General features: G+C 28.9%; 2 protein-coding genes across 2 annotated transcripts; one reads left to right on the forward strand and one right to left on the reverse strand.

Moving 5' to 3' along the window:
• The first annotated feature begins 4,391 nt into the window (after positions 1-4,391).
• On the forward strand, positions 4,392-21,430 carry Gyg (glycogenin 1). Its single transcript, XM_089219339.1, has 8 exons — positions 4,392-4,907; positions 14,207-14,342; positions 14,455-14,629; positions 16,273-16,435; positions 16,497-16,623; positions 16,685-16,865; positions 17,277-17,912; positions 18,036-21,430. Exons 1-8 carry the CDS (start codon positions 4,895-4,897, stop codon positions 18,909-18,911), a joined length of 2,307 nt encoding a protein of 768 aa, XP_089075465.1. The 5' UTR covers positions 4,392-4,894; the 3' UTR covers positions 18,912-21,430.
• Positions 12,417-13,085, reverse strand: LOC149058469 (receptor expression-enhancing protein 2-like). Its single transcript, XM_089219340.1, has 2 exons — positions 12,914-13,085; positions 12,417-12,722 (listed from the first exon to the last, which is right to left on the reverse strand). The coding sequence occupies exons 1-2, from the start codon at positions 13,075-13,077 to the stop codon at positions 12,512-12,514; spliced, it is 375 nt and encodes a 124-aa protein (XP_089075466.1). The 5' UTR covers positions 13,078-13,085; the 3' UTR covers positions 12,417-12,511.
• Positions 21,431-22,554: the final 1,124 nt, after the last annotated feature.

A 22,554-nucleotide genomic window follows, 5' to 3' on the forward strand; every position in this document is an offset into this window, starting at 1 on the left:
CAACAGGATGCGTAAAATATAAGTACTACCTACTACAACTCTTATTACTTTATTATAATTTAGTTTTAGCAGTGATTTTTTAATATGCAATTTTAGTTTTGTGTCCGCTGCCCAGCCACATTGAGTATTTTTTTTTTTTTATTAAAATTTATTTGTTTTATATTAAAAATTGTTTAGTAGTTATTGAACATTGAATATTATACTTAATTGTATTTACGATTTTTATTCTTTTTATTATATATAAATTAACCATATGTATAATTTTTTGTTTATCAAAATCCTACAGTATACCTACCTAATCAATTACAATTGTATTACATACGATCATATACACAATATAATATTATAATGTAGTTTTTATACGCAAACGTTGAAGTAAGAGGTTGTATAGGTATATATGCCGATAGCTTCCGACGCACGTATAGGTACACCATTGAACACTCAAAATAATTAAAATATAACACTTTATTACTGTTTTAACCAACAATGTCAGAATGACCCCAACAAGTGATCACCATGATCTACATTTGTCTACTCTTACAGCTATTATAAAATATTATCTTAAAACGTGGCTTCTATTTTGCTTCATGTACTAAAACATAAAATTAAAAGTTGTTACTCATAACGTAAATGTTACATTACTAAAAAAAACTATCCACATTGAATTGAAAATTCATGGGCACTATAAGTTACCTAATATTTTTTTTAGATTGACGATAGTTGATAATGTGATGTTAAATATTTCTACGATCGGGCGAAATTGGCCGATAGAAGCTGCGTGAAGTTTGCTTCTATAATTTTAAGATTTAGATTTTTCGATAAAGTGTACGTAGTTTTTTTGATGATGGTTATACACACTTATAAATATTTTACATATGCCTACTGCGTAATATTATACAATATATTATTATACCTTACTTAACGTAACCTAACTGTATTATTTGCAGCATCATTTCAGTTACTCTTCGCTTAATTTCTCAATAAATATATACAGTAATAGAATATTTTATTTTCTATATATATTTAAATGTCAGAGAAAATTTAACACATTTTAAAATATTTCATTTATAAAGAAATTAAAAAAAAAATAAATTATCAAAAGATATGCATTTTTTTATTATGTTTATTAAACAGTTAGTTAAACCCTACAAAGTGGGGGGGGGGCACGTGAAGCTGGCCCCCCCCCCATCGAAAAAATTGTTTGCTGGTAAAAATTTTAGGTTCCAAATTTCGAAAACAAGGTTCCAATTAGTTCCAAATTAGTTCCAAAATATTGGCGCAGGTTTGAGGTCGATACGACAAAGTGGGGGGGCCGCGTGAAGTTGGCCCCCCCAACCGAAAAAATTCTGTGCTGGTTAAAATTTGAGGTTCCAAATTTCGAAAACAAGGTTCCAATTAGTTCCAAATTAGTTCCAAAATATTGGCGAAGGTTTGAGGTCGATACGACAAAGTGGGGGGGCCGCGTGAAGTTGGCCCCCCCAACCGAAAAAATTCTGTGCTGGTTAAAATTTGAGGTTCCAAATTTCGAAAACAAGGTTCCAATTAGTTCCAAATTGGTTCCAAAATATTGGCGAAGGTTCGAGGTCGATACGACAAAGTGGGGGGGCCAACTTCACGCAACTTAGAATTTCTGATACACTTGTATTATTGTGTTTATAATATACCTACTTAATTCAAGCATATCCGCGAGAGATTTAACGGATACTACAAATATGATTTATCATAAATTAATACTAAATCGCAACAATAGAGTTAAAATTCTAAGGAGAGAGAGGGCTACAGTCCACTTAACTAAAAAATTAGTTAAAAATAATCCATCGAAATCTTATATCTAAATCAATAAGAATCATTTTTGTGAAATTAAATTCTATTCGAGGGAGGGAGTTAAGCCCGCATAGACTCCCCCCTAGTTGTACCACTGATATACATAAATATATCATGTATAAATCATTATATCAAAATAATATGTATATATACATCAATACAATAATATTATATACTTCCGTGCAATATTATAACAAGTATATTGATTTCATCATATTATAAACTCTTAAGATTGATTTCTTATCAAATATTAAACAATCTATTTACTTAAAATTGTTGTACAATAATCTTGATTGATGTAACAGAAATAATGCAGAATTAAGTCTTAAGAGTTGAAGGGTGAAGCCACCCACGATTAAACTATTTAAATGCAAATGTTAATCACCATAATATCGTCGTAGCATTACGTATACCACCTATTATAGCCCACTAAAGGTACTTACCTATAGGCCCCCACATCATATTTGTGGCCCTGATACAGAGCTAAATCCACGCCCCTCTTAAATGAAAATTAATTTTTAAAAATTTTTCTCATATATATCGAAGTAATTAATTGCCTGAACGCCGGGCACCTCGAAATTCCGGGCCCCAGTACCACGGGCCCTTCTGTCCCCTACCCTCGTGGGAGCCCTAGGTACCTATATAATACAGATCCGTATATATAGGTTTTATAACGTTTATTTGTATATTATACTAGATAGTGGCACGAAGACTGCGTATGGTAACCTTTGATGGTGCGATATAATTCTTTCAAAATTGGTTGTTTTTAAATTTTTCTTTCGGGGAAATCATTTAAAACTTTAAAAATATTTATAGTTCTAAACATCTGAATTTAAGAAAAAAAAATCTAGGCAAACAAATCCTGCATGTACTTCCACTACGCGTCAGTACAAGATTTACACATTTTTTACTGCGTTGGTCGAGGTCAGAGGGTTCAATAATATTATATTATATACAACATACTAGTATACTACAGCCGTCAGCGTCACAGTGATAATAACAATATTATTATCGGTACGTGTTGAGAGAAAATAACCACTGCGATAAGAGCATTGTCTCGTGGTGGGGTCCCACACATCATCATAATATTGAATATTATTGTTGTATAATACAAGTGCGTATACAGGTACGTAGAGGGCTGCGTGTATTACGCCATTATATATTATTATTATGTTCTAGCGGCCGTTATCGGATACAACGTTATTATACGAAATCGGTACTCGTAAGTAACGTCATCGGAGCTGGTCTTTAAAATAATATCATAGTATAGTATCATGCATGTGCTCACGCGTTCGCATAATATACGAACTGTACCGTACCGTAGAATATAATATTATACAGAGTGCTCTAAAATATCGTTAAATATTTTCACCTAACCAGCCATCACAGTTTATTCCAAGCACGTATCCAGGATAAATTGTGGGGGGGATTGAACCCCTAAGCCCCCCTGTATACAGGCCTGGTTTACTCCCTCAGTGGATGTGTCAGTGGTATAATATCTGCGGTTAATAAACAGTTATGCATCGAGGTATTAAAATGGAAGGTAGGCGTACTAGTTGCAATTTTTTATTCTACTAGTATACAGGTGGTGTGATTTTCGAAGTATGAAAAAATATGAGCTGCCCGTATGTATACTTAATTCAGTGGCGTAGCCAGGAGGAGGACTGATCGGGCAACAGCCCCCCCCCCCCTCAACGAGATGAAGAAAAATTTTTAAAGTTATTTTAATGGTCTATGAAAGTCGCTAAAAAATCTTAAGAGGACGTGATACCCGCATGTGTTGTCTCCGTCTTACAAGTGCGTAACATTCCAAATTTTACGCTCAGTTAATGACGTTTGGCTCAGTTAGTTTGAAAATTAGAGTAAATTGACCTCTCATAAAATTTAACGGTAAGAATAGTATTTATACGACCTCGTGGGATTTTTATTTTATACTATATTTTAATTTTAAAGGGAGTTATAAGTATTTTAAGATGTGCAAAAATTTTACAATTTCTAAAATACTTAAAACTTTCTTCAAAATTAAAATATAGTAAAAAGCCCATGAGGTCTTCGAAATAACTTTCTTACCTTTAAATTTTATAAGAGGTTTTAAACTAACGGAGCTAAACGTCATCTGCTGAGCGTAAAATGTGCTGTTGCCTGTTACCTACTTGTAAGACAGAGATAACACATGTGGGTATCACGTCCTCCTAAATTGTATTTTTAAAATATGAAAAGAAAATTCATTGCTATTTTTTTTTCTACATGTTACACTTATGGAAGAAACTATAGGTAACCCGCCGTGTAAAAATTTATCAGCCACCCCCCCCCCCCCCTCTTTATTAATACCTCTCTCACGGGGTGTCCAAAATCAACAATTCGATAGAATGCCCTGAAATCGGAATATTTTTGCACTTTTATGTCCGTGCAGCATAAACTTTTATTCAACATTTATTATTATAATATTAATATTGTTCTAGAATATTATTATTATGCACCGCAACCGAGAAGACGAGTGCGACCGACAACCGCCGCCTCCGGAATCGCGACGCACGCAGCCGCGGCGGCGCAATCGCTGCATAATCGTACAGAGGTACCCATCGAGTCGCGCGTCATTCTCGTGCAGCAGTGCACATAGACCGGACCCGTCGTCATCGTTGTCGTCGTTGTCGTCGTCGTCGTCGTCGTCCTCGTCGTTCGCCGAATAACGTTTTATTTTCGAGAGCAAAAGGAAACTCACTCACCAAGTACACACTAAATATAATAGCACCGTCGTATAAATACTGAACACTAGTCGTCGATTAAGATTTGAAGTTTTTCCTCCCCGTATCGACATTGCTCGCAAATAATCCACACAGACACACAAATCGCACACACGTACTTGGCGCAGCGAATATCGTTGTGCAACGAACCGACCGACCCCGACCAGAGACGCACAAGACGTATACCACGCACGCACGCGAGTGTCCGGTGACCCGAGTGCACGTCCGCTGCATATCAGGACAACAGAGTCGGCGGCCGAGGAGACATACAATATTTTACACCTATACTGTCGACACAACAACTGGTGAAAAGCGATACACGAATCATGTCGTCATCGAGTGAGTAAAACTATCACCATGCAATCATTCATACCGTGTACACTATAATAATAACAAATGCATACAAGGTGTATCGGGTTAGGTAATATGGCGTAGGTCGTAGCGATGTTTGTTTGTCACTCCTGTGCCGAAAGTTTAGCGGTCAGTAAGTCGATAAAAAATATGCTTTTGTCCGCCGTCACTGTCCAAATAGGTTTAATTATACACGTCATCATAAACGTAGCGAATCGTTTTGTCTAATATAATTAATTAACCTAATCGAATAATGTCGATATATTATGCGGGTCCGGAGACTGCAGATGCGTGTCAAAAAATAATACGTGTGACTCAAAATTTTTAACGTTAAATCTCAATGTAAAATTTTCATTCTCCAGATACAACCCTATTTAATAATAATCCGCAGTAGACGGTCGTCGTTTTTATAATTAATATATAGTTTATCACTATTGCGTATAAGTATTCGACTTTCGGGCCGAATATCGTGATTTTTTTGATTTATTTCGTTCTCGGGGCGACGATTGGACAGCGACCTCGTGTCTTCTTTTACAGTGTCTGCCTAGTTATCTGTTATATATATCAGCATATCTGGTACATCCGTGGTTAGCGGTGGTATTTCAGCCCTGCAATCATCTACGTTTTTATTGTGTTAGATAAATGCTACAAGCTTATGCAGGCTGCACAGCTATGTAATATGATGGCACATGACCTAACTATTTAGTATATTATATTTCTACGTCAAAATATACCAAGGTTGTAAATGGTGTCGATATGTGAGCTTTTTACATGGTTTTTCGGTAAAATGCTTTTCAGAAACCACAAAAATCATTTTATCCAATATCGTACTGTACTATACTGTATAATGCTACATAATTATATTGTTGTCGATAAAACCGTGAACAACGGCAGAGTAACGGCGAATGTGATGCGATCCGCATACATTGATCAAGTGTAAGTTTTGAATAGATATTCACCGTTTTTATGCGACAAAAAGCTCACGTTGACTGAACGAAAAAAACATATTTTTAAATACGACCGCTCCTGTTACCTCAATAGGTTATTTGATTTTTGAAAAAACTTCCCCCGCACAACCATCACTGATCCTACTACGTTTTTGAACGAAGCAGTGACCACAATGGCATAAATACATTATAGTCATGACTATTTTTTCCCCTTTTCCATATACGTGTGTCGTGTATACATACTTATATTTCGTAGTAGTGGTCCGCTCTATTATTATATCAATGACTGCGCAGTTATAACTACGCATATAATAGTCATCTCTCGATTTTTGGTTGTGTGCTTTTTTATTTTATTTATATTGACCATGAAGCTTTCGTCGTATGTATAAAGATCGTCATAATATGGTGTTAAATCTCAAAGTACGTTTTATTCAATACGACCTCGATAATCTACATGTTTGATAGTGATGATATTTTTACCAGCTACGGCCACTACTCAAATGTTTCTTTTAATTTATCTTTAATATTTAACCGAAACGGGATTACCTGTTCACCATGGACTATTATCATACCAAAAGGTGTTCCGCAGATAACGGCGTTTAAATATATAAATATAATAATTCGCCGATACACCAAATTGTAATTATATAACTTTCATATATTTTCCACATTTAGCACTGTTCAATTGACAATTAGGCTATTAGCTGTGATGTATTTGAAATCATTGTACATTTAAATTATGTTATTTCTTTAATTTATTTACGTTGTACAATACAACAATGAGTTTTTCATATATTAAACATTTTAATAGAATTTATCAGTGAGTAGTAAAATAAGTAAAGTATAGATTAATTGTATGTGGTATACACCTTTAATTTTTTGATAGGAATATTATTAGGTATACATGATTTGCAATTATAATTATTTTTTCTTCATAGCTGTTTAATTAAAAGGTACTTACATACTTACTCAAAAAGACACGTTTTTTGGTAAACAATTTACAAACTAAGTTACACATAAATATATAACTGTACATACATCATTGTTACTATATTGAACTTTGAATTCTATGTCGAAATTGTTTTAATATAAAATTTTACCGTATTTTGAACTTGGCTTCAAATAAAATTGTTGATACCTAAATAAACTTTAAAATTAGCACATTTAAATTAAGTAATAAGGTTTTAAATTTTTGGCGAGATAAATAGGCGTTTATTTACAATTTTAAGTTTTGGGCTTAATCTACTAAGAAATATTATGAATTTTTTTAAATTTATTACCAATCAAAAATATGTACTAAATTAAAAAATATTATAAGACTGTGGGAACTTAAACGAGTTAAACGTATTATTTATTATACTGATGCTAATTCACTGTTCAATAATCACCAATAATGTACTTTACTACCAAGTTCAGAAAACTTAGATGATTTAGATGATTATTTAGATTTTAGACAGTAGGTATTATATTGGTGATTAAATAACTTATAATTTCATAAACGTGCCACGGGTGGTTAAACCGTTAATGGTTATTAATTTATCATAAACGAGTTAAAGGATAAATAACTAATTGACTTAATGTTTTCCGAGTAAATGATATTTGGAAATTATGGTGACTTTAAATTCAATTGTTAATGTTGAATAATATTTTTATTTTACAATTTTTATATGATAAATTATAAATGGGTTTTTAATAACAAAAATATGTATATTGTATAATTAATTAATTTTCTTTAGTTTTATATAAGAGTTGGATTTTAATGTGGACTATATAATTACATAATAATCGCAATTTAAATTATCTCAAGTATACCTTCTTACGCAAATTAATACTGACCTTGTTCATTAAATTTGGTAATAATGACTAACTGAACTTGTCGATGGGATATGTAAGCTTTATTTACTGGTTTTGACGTTTTGCGTTGCGATTAGTGTTAACGACCTCAATTTATCTAGAGGCCTATATACTTTAATAGGCAATAGCTACTCGCAGCAGTTAGTATCATCACTTTCATGCTAAAGATTGCCAAATACAAAGTTCGTAGTTAAAAGTAATTCATTAACACCATAAATATTAAGTTTAGTTACCTAATTAATAGATAAATATGTATTTTGATACATAATGAACATAATTTACTATTTAAACATCCATACGTCGATAAATTTATTATTATGATTTAAAAATTGTAAAATTTCATAAATATTTCATTCGGTTTCATTAATTACTTAAAATTATTTAAACATGAGATAATGTCTACCATACTTATAAGTTAATATCCAGTATTTTTAAGTAAGCTTATAAATTTGAGTAAAAAAGTTACTTCAAAGTGTTTATAATCAATTGAAAAATATAACTAGGTAATCGACTGTAATTATAAAATATTATTAATATATGGCGTATATTACCAATATACATCTGTGTAATAGGCATATTGATTATATATATTGATTTATTTAATTTTAATTCGATTGAATCTTTTAATAATTATATATTATGTAAACAAAATCGTTTGCATTTAAATATGTTGTATTATTTTATTATTTTATTATTATTATATTATTACTGTGTTTTTAATGTATGTAACGTCAAGTTATGAACTATATTAATTTAAATTAATGTAGTTGGATCGTTTGATCCGTTTAAAATAAATAAATAAATAAATAAAATATAGGTATAATAGGCGTGTTGTATACTTTTCCTAAAACTAATTTTCTTGCGGATTAAATATACGTGTAATAATGTAATATTCAACTATTTAACAGGTATAACGTTCAAATAACATGAGGTATGATATTGATTCATTATCAGTATTTTATAATAGCAACTGTCTACGGTAAAATTATATTATTATTTTATAATATAGGTAGTAAATTTGTACAGTTTTGTGCTGTTAAAATATTTGTGCGTTAGTAAACTTTAACTGATAATCAATAGATTAGTTGTTCAAAAAACTTATGTATAATTGAATAGCTATAGGCTTATAATAATTTACTACCTATTTACCTGAAGGTCTTTAGATATATGTTTATATTTTTTAATGGCTTAAATATCTTATCATGTTATTTTTAGATTCAAAGTCAAATGCCGGAATAAATAATACTATATTAATTTCATTTTTAAATTATGATTGGTTACACTTTAATACATACGTTTCAATGTAGATAACTCAAAAAATGACCTAAGCTGACCCTAATTTATTCGAATAAAATGCAATTTGTACAGTTGAATTAAAATAAAGGACTATTTATTATTATTATTATCATTACTATTATTGGTCAAACCCAACTTTGGTTTTATATGCCATTTAACTAAAGCCTTAAGGACTAAGGTACTTAAAATTAGGCCTATTTATTGGTTTTAATGTAACTATTCAACTAATAATAAAAAAAAGCATAGTATACAATCATAAGGGCATTTTATTATAAAATTATATTGATTTTAGTAGTTTTTTTTTTTTTGTTAGTAATATGGTAGCCGGTAGGTTGAATTAATTTTAGCTAAAACAACTCATATATTTGGTAAATAATAACTGTAAAATTATTTCACATAATATTACTATAGCTGTTATAAACTAATTCAAAAGCGACATATTATTATAGAACAGCGTGAATAAATCCATAGTATAAATAGCTCAAAATATAAATATATTTTATGAACGTTTAATTTTTTTTTATATTAAAATTTGTAATAATATATATAATTAAAAATATTTACCAGTCCCTACGAATAATATTTTTGTAATAATAACAAAATAACTAAATTGTAAAGCTTTACTCTGACTCACTAATAAAAATGTTATTGGTACTTACATAACAAAAAAAGGCGAATAAATAGATTTCGCTCTGTTGTAGTACAAAAAAAGCTCAAATATTTTGAACATATATTTTGATAAAATAATAATAATAATCTTTATAAAATTCTAATATCAATATCCAGAGAAAACTTCAAGTTTTCGCAGTAATTTATTTTTGAATTACTTAAAAAAATAATATATTGATTACGAAATATGACAAAATATTTTGTCAAAATTTGGACTTTGCGTAAAAATGCCCGTTTGTGACTAGTTTTTATTTTTCGATTATTTTTATAACTACCTTTTTTACTTTTGACCCTTTAATGTATCAAACAGATTGCTACTTGAATATTGATACATTTTTAATGCCTCAAAAGTTAATGACAGACATGCATAGAAAAAAATGGTAAACGGAAACTGGTACGGTATTTATAAACGCGGAATACTGGTACTATCCACAATAGTCAAGGTTTCCCAAACTTAGATTTTAGAATAAGTTATGGTATGATTAACGCTTTAGCATTTTTACCCCTTATTGAAGTAATAGATAGAATGGTTTATTTATATACAACGACACCTGTACAATTGTTACCATTACTAAATTATTTTGACGAAACTTATGTTAGTGTGAAGTCTGGAAGACTAATATTTTGTCCCCACTTTTGGAATGTGCATGAAATTACTTTAAATAATGGCAACAGAACAATTAATGTTTGTGAATGGTGGAATAGCTATTTGAAGCTTGTAAATAATCCATATTTTTGGTTAGTAGTTAAATGTATCTAACAAGATGAAGCGACAACGCGGATTGAAAGAACACACAATGCAAATAATACCTTAATGCCTAAAAGTTCAAAAAAACAAAATAGTTTGCAAGACAAACTACATAATGAATGTGAAAGCTATTTGAATAAAGAGATTAATTTAGGACAATTTTTAAATAATATAGCTAAGTGTACGAAATAGGTAGTCGTTTATATTTATTAACTATTATTTTATTTATCAACTATTTTGTATGAACTTATTTGTGTGCTTTGTTCATTTTTATTTCTAACATTATTTTTTTGTTTTCAACGTATTATTTAAATTTAACTTGTTGACGATGGTTATTTATCAAGACTATAAATAAACATTGTAAATTTACAAAAAATTTTAAAAAATCTTAGGACCCCTGAAAATTAAATTTTAAAGAGTACCAGTATTCCACGTTTTTGATTTCTTTTGTTATAAATTCTATGGACCTTACCAATATTCCGAGCATCGAAAAAAATTTGTTAAACCAATAATACATTCATTGCTCTGCTTAGAATCCAAAATAATGTTATTTATTCACTCGTTTATTTCTTCGTGCATTAATTAATTTCAATGATTAATTATTTGATCTGTTAGTATGTAAAATTATGTAGTATAATATTAAAAATTTTGAATAAAATTACAACTACAGGAATGGGATTCAAAAATAAAGCAAAATATGTATCATATTATCTTAATTAATATTATTCGGTATATTCGATTACTCTAATTATCCAAAATAACGTTAACTTTTTAATTTATAATGGAGCTAGAAAATATAATATAAATATAGGTACACTGATTATACAAACATTATCCAATGGCTAGTTTTATATCATGACACTATAACAGTAATACACTGTCAACAGTAGGAATTGTGGGTGACATGTAACCATGTAGATATTATCATTCTATCATGTTCATAATCAACTTATTATTATTATTCTTAGATAATATATCAATATGATAGCCATTTAGTATTACGTACAGAGAGTAGTTTGGGATTTATGATCCAAAATATCTAAATTAATAAGAATCACAAAAAGTAACAAGTGTATATAAATATTATTAAACACTTTCAATTACGATATAAGGCGACTACAATCTTACCAATGTATATAATTATAATTTTATTGATTAAAATAAATAGTTTTTGAACCAACAATAAATTATACACAGTATTATGCGTTGTTGATTGATAAACCTAAGAAAAAATGTTGCACATTCTTATAAATGTATGCAATAATAATAAATAAATAAACTATTATTAAAAATGCACAACTTTTAAAATTTAAATTGCTAATTAATCGTTTTTCTATTTCATCCTTAAATGTGATGCTGCCATTTTCAACTGTCTACTGTATAATATTTATATTATAAATTAGAATTATTATTACTTAGAACTTATGAATTATAATACTATCCATATGTGGTCCAATTCTATCAATCGGTAGAATCAGTAATATATTCGCTAAAACAACAAACATTGGAATGATTCCAAAACTTTAATTTTCTAAAAACAGGTTGTGTGATCTTAATTTAGACTCTTGCAAAATGTTAAAATTGTAAAAATTGGTACATTAATTATTAATAGGTACAATAATAATATGCGTTTTAATACATAGACAATGTAGTTGTGCACAGTAGGTACGCTTGTACATTGCATGTATTTCAATACTAATTTAGTGACAAGAACTAAATATTTTACGTTAGTCATATTATTATTATTAAGGATGTACAAAACAATTGTGATGTATCGAGATATTCGAGATATTACATCCAAAAACATCATTAAAAATTTAGAGAATATTTTTTATTTTTGAATTTCGACATAAAAATCAGGTGAGTTACCTTGCATCCCTATGTTCGAATTTTTTATATATATATTTTTTTGAATTTACATAACGCATCTCTTTAATTTCTTTTCTTAAGCTTAATAATTATAATATAATATGTGACCACATTCATTACTTTTAACATGCCAAATAAAATAATCACTAATATAGATAATAAATCATTTGGGACTTCAAAAGTAATCTGCATCCATTTGAATTTTACGATTAAACGCGATTTGTAAAACTCCAAAAAATATGCCCAAAGTTCAAAAACATAATGTCTGTAATAGCCATAAAACGACCAAACATTGAGCTACTTTGCTGAAACACTGGCCTTACTATTTTGGTATATAAACGTTGAATCCCAAGTGTGAAATAAAGCCACAATGAAACGCCAAGTTTAATTTCTTGGTAAAATGGTAACCAGTCAAACAACCTAAACATTTAAAAAGAATATATATACCATCGTATAAATTAGTTTATAGTTGGCTATTTTATTAGTCAATTCTATTTTCGAACGAGTTGATTGCAAGTAAAACACATTGCAAGCTAACCATAAAATATATTTATATATCATAGTAAATTTCCCGCGTAGAATTTGATATCAAACAAAATACATAACCATACTTGTCGGTAATATACTCCACAAATGCAAAGAAACCAATCGTACACCAGGAGTTCATCGATGTCAAACGTTCTTCACGATCTTCACTGCTTATAGTTTTGTAAACCATGTACGCAGATATAACTATTTTAAAAGTTACTATAATAAGACGACTGAATTCAATCATATTTAAATTTAAATTCTGAAAAAAAAACGTTTACATTTAATGTGGACATTTTTTAATTTACTAAAAATACAATTTAAATAATTATTTGTTAACCGAATAATTATCAATCAAAAGTAACAATTTGAAAAGGTATAGAAAACTAATTGTTGAGCAAACTATCTATGTCAATAGTACATACCTATTTAATTTATTAGCTAATGAAAAACAAATATTTACCAATAAATTCAATCGTAATAGTTATAGATTTTAGTAACAGTTGAGATTGGAAAAAATGATCGTGTATTGATTAAAAAATATGTTTTGAATTTTAAATAAATGATTAATTAATATAGGGTGCCTTCCTAAAAATATAGTAAATTATTGTTTAATAACTTACCATGGTTATATTAAAACACTTTGATATGCCATACTATTAATTTAATAATTTGTATGAATAAATAATGTTATTGACTAAAATATTCATGTGTCAGTGAATTAAAATAATCGGTAAAACAAGTAAACTAAAGTAGCATCAATCATAAATAGGTATCAAATCTTTGATCAGACTTTAAACGATAACGTAGTGATGCAAGTAATGAGCTGGCCAGATCATAAATCGATTTGTTTGTTTTATTTTTATTGGTATTAATAATTTATATATAAAAATGATTGGTTTTTTAATTTAGTAGAAATTGAGTATATATACTTATTATTTGTTGTTTTTCTTAAATTAAACCTACAAATTATAACATTCTTAATTTAATGATGTGTTTATAGTTTTTAATAAAATTGCAGTTTGTACTATCGACGGGTTTCCAGTTTCTAATAAATCAATGACCATTATGTCATAACTCATTACCCTACCTATTGCTTATTATTTTATTTATTTTGAACTAAAACTGTTCATTATTTGTTACAATAATTTACAACCGATGAACAAGAAATATTATCTCTTTTTCCAGACGCCATAATATTATTATTTATTTTATTTTTAAATACTATTGTAATCCTTCTTTTAGCTGCAGTGTATATTTTTAAAATACTTTACTTAGGTAATAGGTAAACCATCCTAATTCCTAATATTAAATGTTCAAGATTTGGTATCTATCTATGGTAATTATTTTTTTATTACTTTTTGAATTATTTTCAGACAAAGCATGGGTGACATTGGCCACGAACGATTCCTATTCCTTGGGAGCATTAGTCCTGGCGCATTCATTGAAAACCGTTGGAACAGTGCACAAGTTGGCCATACTAATTACACCCGGTGTAACAGCACCTATGAAGTACGATTGAATATATGAAACTCAACATATATTAAGTGTTTACTCTAATTAAAAAAATCATTTTTTCTATGAGTAAATCTTAAACATATTTTTTTTAATTATTATTTTTTAGACAACAGATTCAAGCCGTATTCGATGAAGTCAAAGTAGTGGACGTATTGGATTCTAGGGATCAAACACATTTGGCCCTAATGTGTCGCCCCGAGCTGGGAGTGACTTTCACCAAACTGCATTGCTGGACGTTTACCAATTACGATAAATGCGTGTTCCTTGACGCAGATACATTGGTATAAGCAACAATTTTCTTATTAAATTATTATGATGATATATTTGGTTATATTAAGTTGGTATCTATTGGTAGGTATTTGGTTTATTAACGGAATATCGAATGATATAATGTCATGATATCTTTTAAATCTAACTATTAACTAGGTATGTATTTACATTATAATAAATAGTTAAAATACTTCGAATTAGCTTCGAAGACAAGAATAAATTAGATTAATTAATCAATATAATTTTTTTAAGTTATCAATATTATTATTACTTATTAGTATTAATATATGCAAATTTCAAATTAATATAATAAAACCTTAGAAATTCTCTAAACACCACTTAAAAAGTAAACTCAACAGTTTTAATTTAACGTCTAAAATTTTGGTCTTGTGAATATGTGATAGCCAATAAGTATAATTAAATTTATTAGATTTTTAGACCTTCATCTTAAAATATTATTAGCTTAAAAATATTAAAACAAACACAGTAACTCAGTATAAATCGATCACCTATTCATTTAAATATTTCGTTTATAGATTAAAACATTTAAAACATAACTTCTTCTCCCGTCCTAAACTGCAAAATATTTTTATTGCGTAGACAGTGGCGTGCAGATCGTTTTTATATACGTGCATATACGTATATTTATAAGCTTAAAACTTAAAAGTACTAATAATTATAATTTTCTTTGATATGTCTAATGGTATCAGTGGCAATTTTCCGTTTAGATTATTATGCGTAGTTACAAAAATGTATATTTATTCAGCACAGTTATTTATTAGTATTTTTAGACACGCACTAACGTCGGAGCACTTGAGACATTTCGTACTTGGGGTCGTTCCAAAATATTTGAGGTTCTCTATGCATTTACACGATTCTAATGTATAAAATGTGTGAATCACTTACATTAATGTTCTGAAGTATATAATGTAAAATTTGAGATTATAAAAATACTGTCTAATGCACTAATGTTATTTTAGAATATTATAAATTTAACAGTGCTACCTACTTATATTGAATAATTATATGAATGGCTTGTTAAAAAATTTACTATAATCCTATTATGTAGGCTTTATCTACGAATAGATAAAATACACAAATTAATTATTAAAGCAATTCAGTTATGTTAATTTAGCTGGATGAAGATAAATTTATTTTGTTTTTAAAGGTTGTAAACACCTGTAATCTACAAATATTCTATTAATATTAAACATTTAAGACTTTTAAATATTCTTAAAAGCAATAGTTATATTTAACGAATATAAACGATTTTTGTATTGCTCGATTTGTTATAATAAAATATATTTTTCTTACGAGAACTACACTTTTATTAACTACGATATTCGATAAAATATAATATACGTTGTTATGTTGTATCAAAAATATGAGTATAAAGAAAATTAAAAGCAGAAATATGGTTTGGATTTGGTTATTATAATATATCCGGATGTTCGTCAAATATATATGCGATAAAAATTATATTGCAAAGAAAACAATTCTTCTCGAAGTAAAACAACTATAGTCTATAATACTATATTATATTGACGAATACAAAGTTCAATTAGATTATTAAAAGCAATTTAAAGCTGGACTTTGTTCAGAAAACTAGTTAAAGTAGTGCGTCATATATTATCAAATTAATTATATTTAAAAGGTGTTGCAAAATTGTGATGAACTATTTGAACGTGAAGAATTATCAGCTGCTCCAGATCCAGGATGGCCAGATTGCTTCAACTCTGGGGTCTTTGTGTACAAACCTTCTCAGGACACATTTAGCCAGTTATTAGAATTTGCAAGGACCAGAGGATCTTTCGATGGTAAAACATATTTAATTTTTACAATTATTGTGCATTGAATATGCTCGCGTTTTGTTTTTAGGTGGAGACCAAGGATTGTTAAATATGTTTTTCAAAGAATGGTCCAACACAGATATTTCAAAACATTTATCGTTTACCTATAATGTAGTTTGGTCATCTACGTATTCATATTTACCAGCACTAAAACAGTAGGAAATTAATGTGGTCTTCTTTGTTTGAAAATGCAAATTTACAAAACTATATTTTCAGGTTTGGTCAACATATGAAGATCGTTCACTTTATATCTTCCAGTAAACCCTGGCTTCAGTCGTTTAATACAGAAACTAGACTTGTAACGTCCACTCACGGAGGATCTGGATTACAAGAACTATTGCAACTTTGGTGGGATTTATTCTGTCGTCATGTCCATCCTCGACTATCCACCGAAATGGTAACATATAATTAATTACTAAATTTAACAATTTAAGGATTACTTTTACATTTTGGGATCAAAAACCTATGTACTAAGATCATTGTTCTAACTATTTGCTTAAACTAACTTGTGTTGTATAAAGCTCAACTAGAAATATTCAAAAGATCCGGTGTTACAACTACTCCAAAATGGTATGTAAAGTTAAAACGCTTTACTATAGATATTAGTCTTAACATTTAGAATTTTTTTTATACACGCATACACTCATCCTTCATAACTGCTGCTGGGGCTTCTGTCGATGGTTTTTTGGCTTTTTGCATGCGATCATTTAGACTTATATGGTGTATTTTTTTAATGATTTATTGTTCACATGTTCTATTTTACACAAATAACTTGCACCGTTTTGTTTTGTTTTTGCTTTTTACACAGATAGAAAGTCGCCTCAGTAGCCGTTATTCCTATGATTTTCATCCCAAATCCCGTAATAAAAATAATACGTCTGATAATTATACTCCTCATAATCTAAATAATTATAATTCTGATAATAATTATATTTCTAATAGCAATACTTCAAATAATTGTTATATTCCTACTTATGATCCTCCAAAACAAGATCATTATGATTTTATTGACCCCTGGGATGTGTATTTGGTTGAAAAAAGTGAGAAAACAAATTATGAAGTTGAACAAGAGTGTGTTGGTGTTGAAAGAAATTTGGTGGAAGTTTGTGTGAATAATCATTGTGAACAGGAAGTGGAAAATTATTATTCTATAAATAACATTGATACGGAAAAGCAAACAAGAGACTGTAGTTTTCAGAATGATCTAGTGGAAGAATGTGATGCATTTGGAAATGATGAGCAGATTAATGAACATGTTGAAGTAAGAGAATTCAATGAGCAGAAGCAACTGCCAGAGCCAGATCGGTCAATAAGTGATAAACCAAATCCTGCATGTTCTGATGATATTCCCAATAACCCCTTCTCCAATTTGAGTGTTAATAACTGTCGTCCTGATTCTCCGACACATTGCGAGGTACCTAAGGATCAGAATTGTCACATAAATGTAAGTATTATATAGTTTTCAAATGTACATAATCGTAGATTTTAACATATTTTTATACAAGATCCATATCTATTCAATAAATCTTAGAAACATAAAATTTAAATTTTTTTAAAAATTTTTCAGGGTGGTTTGGCTGGACAATTCGCAAGAGTTCCTTTAGGTGAAAAAACTGCTGACCAAAAAGCTTTAGAAGATTATCTTCGACGCCAATCTTGGGAACAAGGAAATATGGATTATTTGGGCAGAGACAGCTTTACTAATATATGGTCCAAGATTAATGAAACTCTTGGAAATGTTCCAGAAGTTAGTGTTAAGGCTGATGCTGTAGCAACACCTACACCACCAGAAGTAGTGCATACTGAAGAACCGAAGCCATTGAAATCTGCTTTGAAAAAAACTTCAACTACTATTCCACCTGTGAGTTTTGAACTTGATAGTAGTGATCTGGCTGTTAAACAATTGGAAAAACTTGATTTATCCAAGGATATTTTAAAAGAGCTTAAGACACCCGATACCCCTACTGTTACTGCACCAACACCTCCAACCACGCCCGCTTCCCAAGCTCAAGAATCAATAAAATCAGCGCCAGTGGAATCTGTGAAAGAAACAATAAAATCTGATGATATTATTAAAGAGCCTCCACAGTCAGCAGCAGAGTTAGAATCGAAAAAAACAGAATCCACAGAACTGCCAACATCTGGAGCGTGTATTTTAAAATCAGTGGAAATAGAATTGCCGAAACCTGAACTAGTAGAACCTGTAAAGGAAACACCTACTTCTGTTGCGAGCACAGAGCCAAAAGAATCTGATTCACCAGTACCCAAATTGGACGAAGCAGTAAAAACCATACCTCAACCTTCTGAAACAGCTCAAGCCTCTCAAATTTCTATAGACAATTCCACGCCGTTAGTTTCAAACGATCCACCAGTTGCCCCTAAACGTACTAATAAAGGATCGTCAAGTGTGCCTAAAAACACTAAATCTTCTGAGAAAAAATAAAAACTAAGAAACAATATTGTATCAAGCTATATATATTATTATGTACACGTTTTGTTTTGTTCCTCAGAGTAATATAGTTTTATTAATTTTCTTTTTTATTAACAAAATAGGCTAAACTAATTAGCGGACAATCAGAGCCAATAATTATTGTTAGGTTAATTTCTTGCACACTTTAATTCTTATTTATATGCGATTTTCATTCAATTATTTGATTAAACCAATTCACGTTGAATAGTAATTAACTATTTGAATATAAATAATATTTTAATAGATGAATGGATTCATATTTTTGAAATAATATGTGAATACTTCAGTTATAATATCAATGTTTGGTTGCCTATGCATGTTATTTTCAAGGAAAAATATATTTATTTTCCCCAGAGTATAACATTATATTCTTAAATATTGTTGTAACTTATTTGTATGATAAACTACACCATGTTTTTGTCGTAAAAATAATTAGTTATTCGGAGTTGATAATTCTAAAAGTTATCTATTGATTTATTTTTATATAATACAATTCATCACAAGTCACAACGTGATATTAATTGTTATAATTTTTCTAATCATAAGTTAAATTAATTATAATTGAATAAAATATATCTACAAAAGCAATAAAAATAATCTTGAAGAAATATATAGAATATAAAGTAGAATTGTTTTTATTCTTGTTCTATTATTGCATTAATGAATCACACTGTCCATATTATAAAAACAATTTCCTTTCAATAATTTTAAACATGACTAAGAAATTATATTAGTATATATAAATGATTCTTCTAATTATATTTTGAACCAAATAAAAGTTCAGAATATATTATTTTCATCAATTTCTATGTTCTATTATCGAAAAATTATATAATCTGTATCAAATTTATATGTAATATATTAGTCAGCAATTTTGTAAAAGCATATCTTCATGATATCGATATGATAGATAATTGGCAATGCATACAACATTATTTAAGAGACAATTTTTACTGACTAATGTTGAATTAAACTAATTACTATATAAAAACTGATAAAATGCACAAAGTTTAATTTATTAATATCTGTATTTTATATTGTAACTTCTAATTTCGAAGCAAAATTATGCATATAATAATATTATGTTAATATAGGCACATACTACATAGTACCTATGTCATGCTTTATTCATTATTCAGAATAACTGATTTATAATATCATATAATGTTACAATAATTTTAAAGCTTATGTTACATTATCATATGTAAATGTGTGATCCAGGCACGCCCGCAGAGATGCAGCTCAGGGGGGGCAAACAAAATTTTTTTTATGTTTTTCATACAAGATTTCGGCAATTACGCCTAACCAGCCAAAAGTATTGAAAATAATCGTTATTGCGATTAAATACCTCCTATATGACTTGTTAGATACAAGGATTGTCGAATAGTCGCTCAAGATCAACTTTATGTAAAAAAACTTCCAATTTCCTAAGTGACACGAAAAATCTCAGAGGGGGCAATGGCCCCCACTGGCCCCTCCCTCCGGGCGTCCCTGGTGTGATCTATTTCAAACAAATTGTAATTAAATCCTTATAAAATCGAAAAAATATGTTGTTACCCTAGAAACTTAGATAATTCTACAAAATTGAATAAACAATAATATAATTTTAAATAATAATTAATTATTGTCCCCACAATGCAAGAAGTATTTGTGTTAGTTGTATTCCAATTTCATTTTTAGATAACCACATACTAAAATTATTGGTAGATAAAACTCCTAATTGCAATGTCAATATCTATTTTGACATTAAAATAATTAGATTTGTACAAATTTATATTTAATGTTAAATTGATATGTGATATAGGTCATAAACCTTAATTTACATTATTTATAGTCTACAGTGTGATTTTTTTTATCATGAACCACTCATTATTTCAAAAAATATCAATGTTTTAAGAAGCCAATAGATTGTTGGAGTGGAGTGGTACGGGGTTACCCCGCAAAATGTTTATCCACTACTCCGCTTGTCTAAACTTAAAATACTTATCTCAAAAACTACTAGTCCAAAATTCGATTTTTACGTATCAAAATAGTTAGAAAAATATTCTGCTTTGGAATATGAAATTAGAACTCTAGGTTGTCATTCAAAAAAGTAAAAAATTTAAAAAATTAAAAGGATAAAAAATATTTAAAAACATAATTATTTAATAAAAACGTTGTTTTTTTAACAACATGAAACTTTGTAAAAAAATATTTTGAAAAACTGATACTTTTTGAAATAATGAGTGGTTCATGACAAAAAAAATCACCCTGTATCTATACATACAACTATTGTAACCGAAATAAATGTGAATTAAACGTACAACATTTTGATTTCAAAATAAGTAAATAATAGACTACCTTGTGAGTTGTGATGTTTGTAATTAATTTAATAATAATTCGTTTTTTTATTATTTAATATTATGCTGTTTGTTTAGATTAAAAAAAAATACTTGGTTTATAAAAATCAAATCACTATTAACAAAAATATAAAAATGGTACTTTGAACAATTTATTGTCTTACAACAAATTTCAAATTTAAATATTATATAAAAATAAGTGTTTGTTTATTCACCCTCTAGATTCAAAAATTATTGGACTGTTTTCAATAAAAAGTCATGTATCTAGGAGCAGTAGCGTTCGGTTAGGGTTTTACCTAAGTTAATTTATAGAGGTCCAATTCATCCTCACTTGCATACATTTTTTGGTCAATTTTTATTTAATAATTAGTTAAAACTTAAAACAAATGCCCTAAAAAATATCTTTCACCACGCCACTGCAATATATAATAGGTAGGTTAGGTTATTATCTATAGTGCACTATTTTAGACAATACATAAAACCAATTATTTTAAGGCGGCTTGCCCGCTAATAATAATATTAAAATTATAACCATATATTATTAGACATGCTGCATTATTTCTGCTTGCAATTATTGGTTTACGAAAAAAAAATAAAAAATGAATATTGGATTCATTTTATCCTCGGGCAACGCCGGGTATTTGTCTACAACTATGATGTATGTATAATTTATAATTTTAGTCGAATTATGCACCGTATACACATTTGTGATACCTAGGGCTAGTTGTACCATCTCTGATTAAAGTTAACCGGAGTTTAATCGGCTAAATTTGCACGGTTAAATATCTGTTATCAGCTGATTAGTTAAGCATAATCGAAGTTTAACCGTAGACGGTACAACTGGCCCCTAATGTGTCAATGATATTGTAAACCCAAATAATTCATTTTAAACAATTATTATTGATATGTCGCCTTTTAGAGCGGCCTTAGAACAACCAGTTTTGGAAAACATACTTGTAATACGCTTTTAATTGATCAGTCAGCTATTTGATTTAATCTATTAAGTTTATTATTCACTTGAGTTAGGTATTAATAAAAAATAATATAACTATATTTTAAAACCTATTTGCCGGATACTCCACACTATAATGGAGTCTTTTCACAGATAGTCCATTTCAGCTTAAGTATACCTATTATCAACACAATATGTTTTTATTTGTTAATTGTTCCGTATTGTAAATCGTAAACTATATTTAATTATAGGATCTAAAATTAAATGTTTTACAATTAGGTATAATCAAAAAGCAACATAATATATTATGTGTTTTTAAATACTC

The sequence above is a fragment of the Diuraphis noxia genome, unplaced genomic scaffold, assembly GCF_037042655.1.
Source record: "Diuraphis noxia isolate RWA-SAM2 unplaced genomic scaffold, SU_Dnox_SAM2 contig0002, whole genome shotgun sequence".
Lineage (NCBI taxonomy): Eukaryota > Metazoa > Arthropoda > Insecta > Hemiptera > Aphididae > Diuraphis > Diuraphis noxia.

Bases quoted from the DNA above. Each gene is read 5' to 3' on its own strand.
- Gyg (XM_089219339.1), top strand. The intron at 14,630-16,272 runs GTATAAGCAACA...TATATTTAAAAG, and splicing joins TCCTTGACGCAGATACATTG to GTGTTGCAAAATTGTGATGA. The intron at 16,436-16,496 runs GTAAAACATATT...TTTTGTTTTTAG, and splicing joins GACCAGAGGATCTTTCGATG to GTGGAGACCAAGGATTGTTA.
- LOC149058469 (XM_089219340.1), bottom strand. From the start codon at position 13,077: ATGATTGAATTCAGTCGTCTTATTATAGTAACTTTTAAAATAGTTATA. The intron at 12,723-12,913 runs GTATGGTTATGT...TTAAATGTTTAG, and splicing joins GTGGAGTATATTACCGACAA to GTTGTTTGACTGGTTACCAT.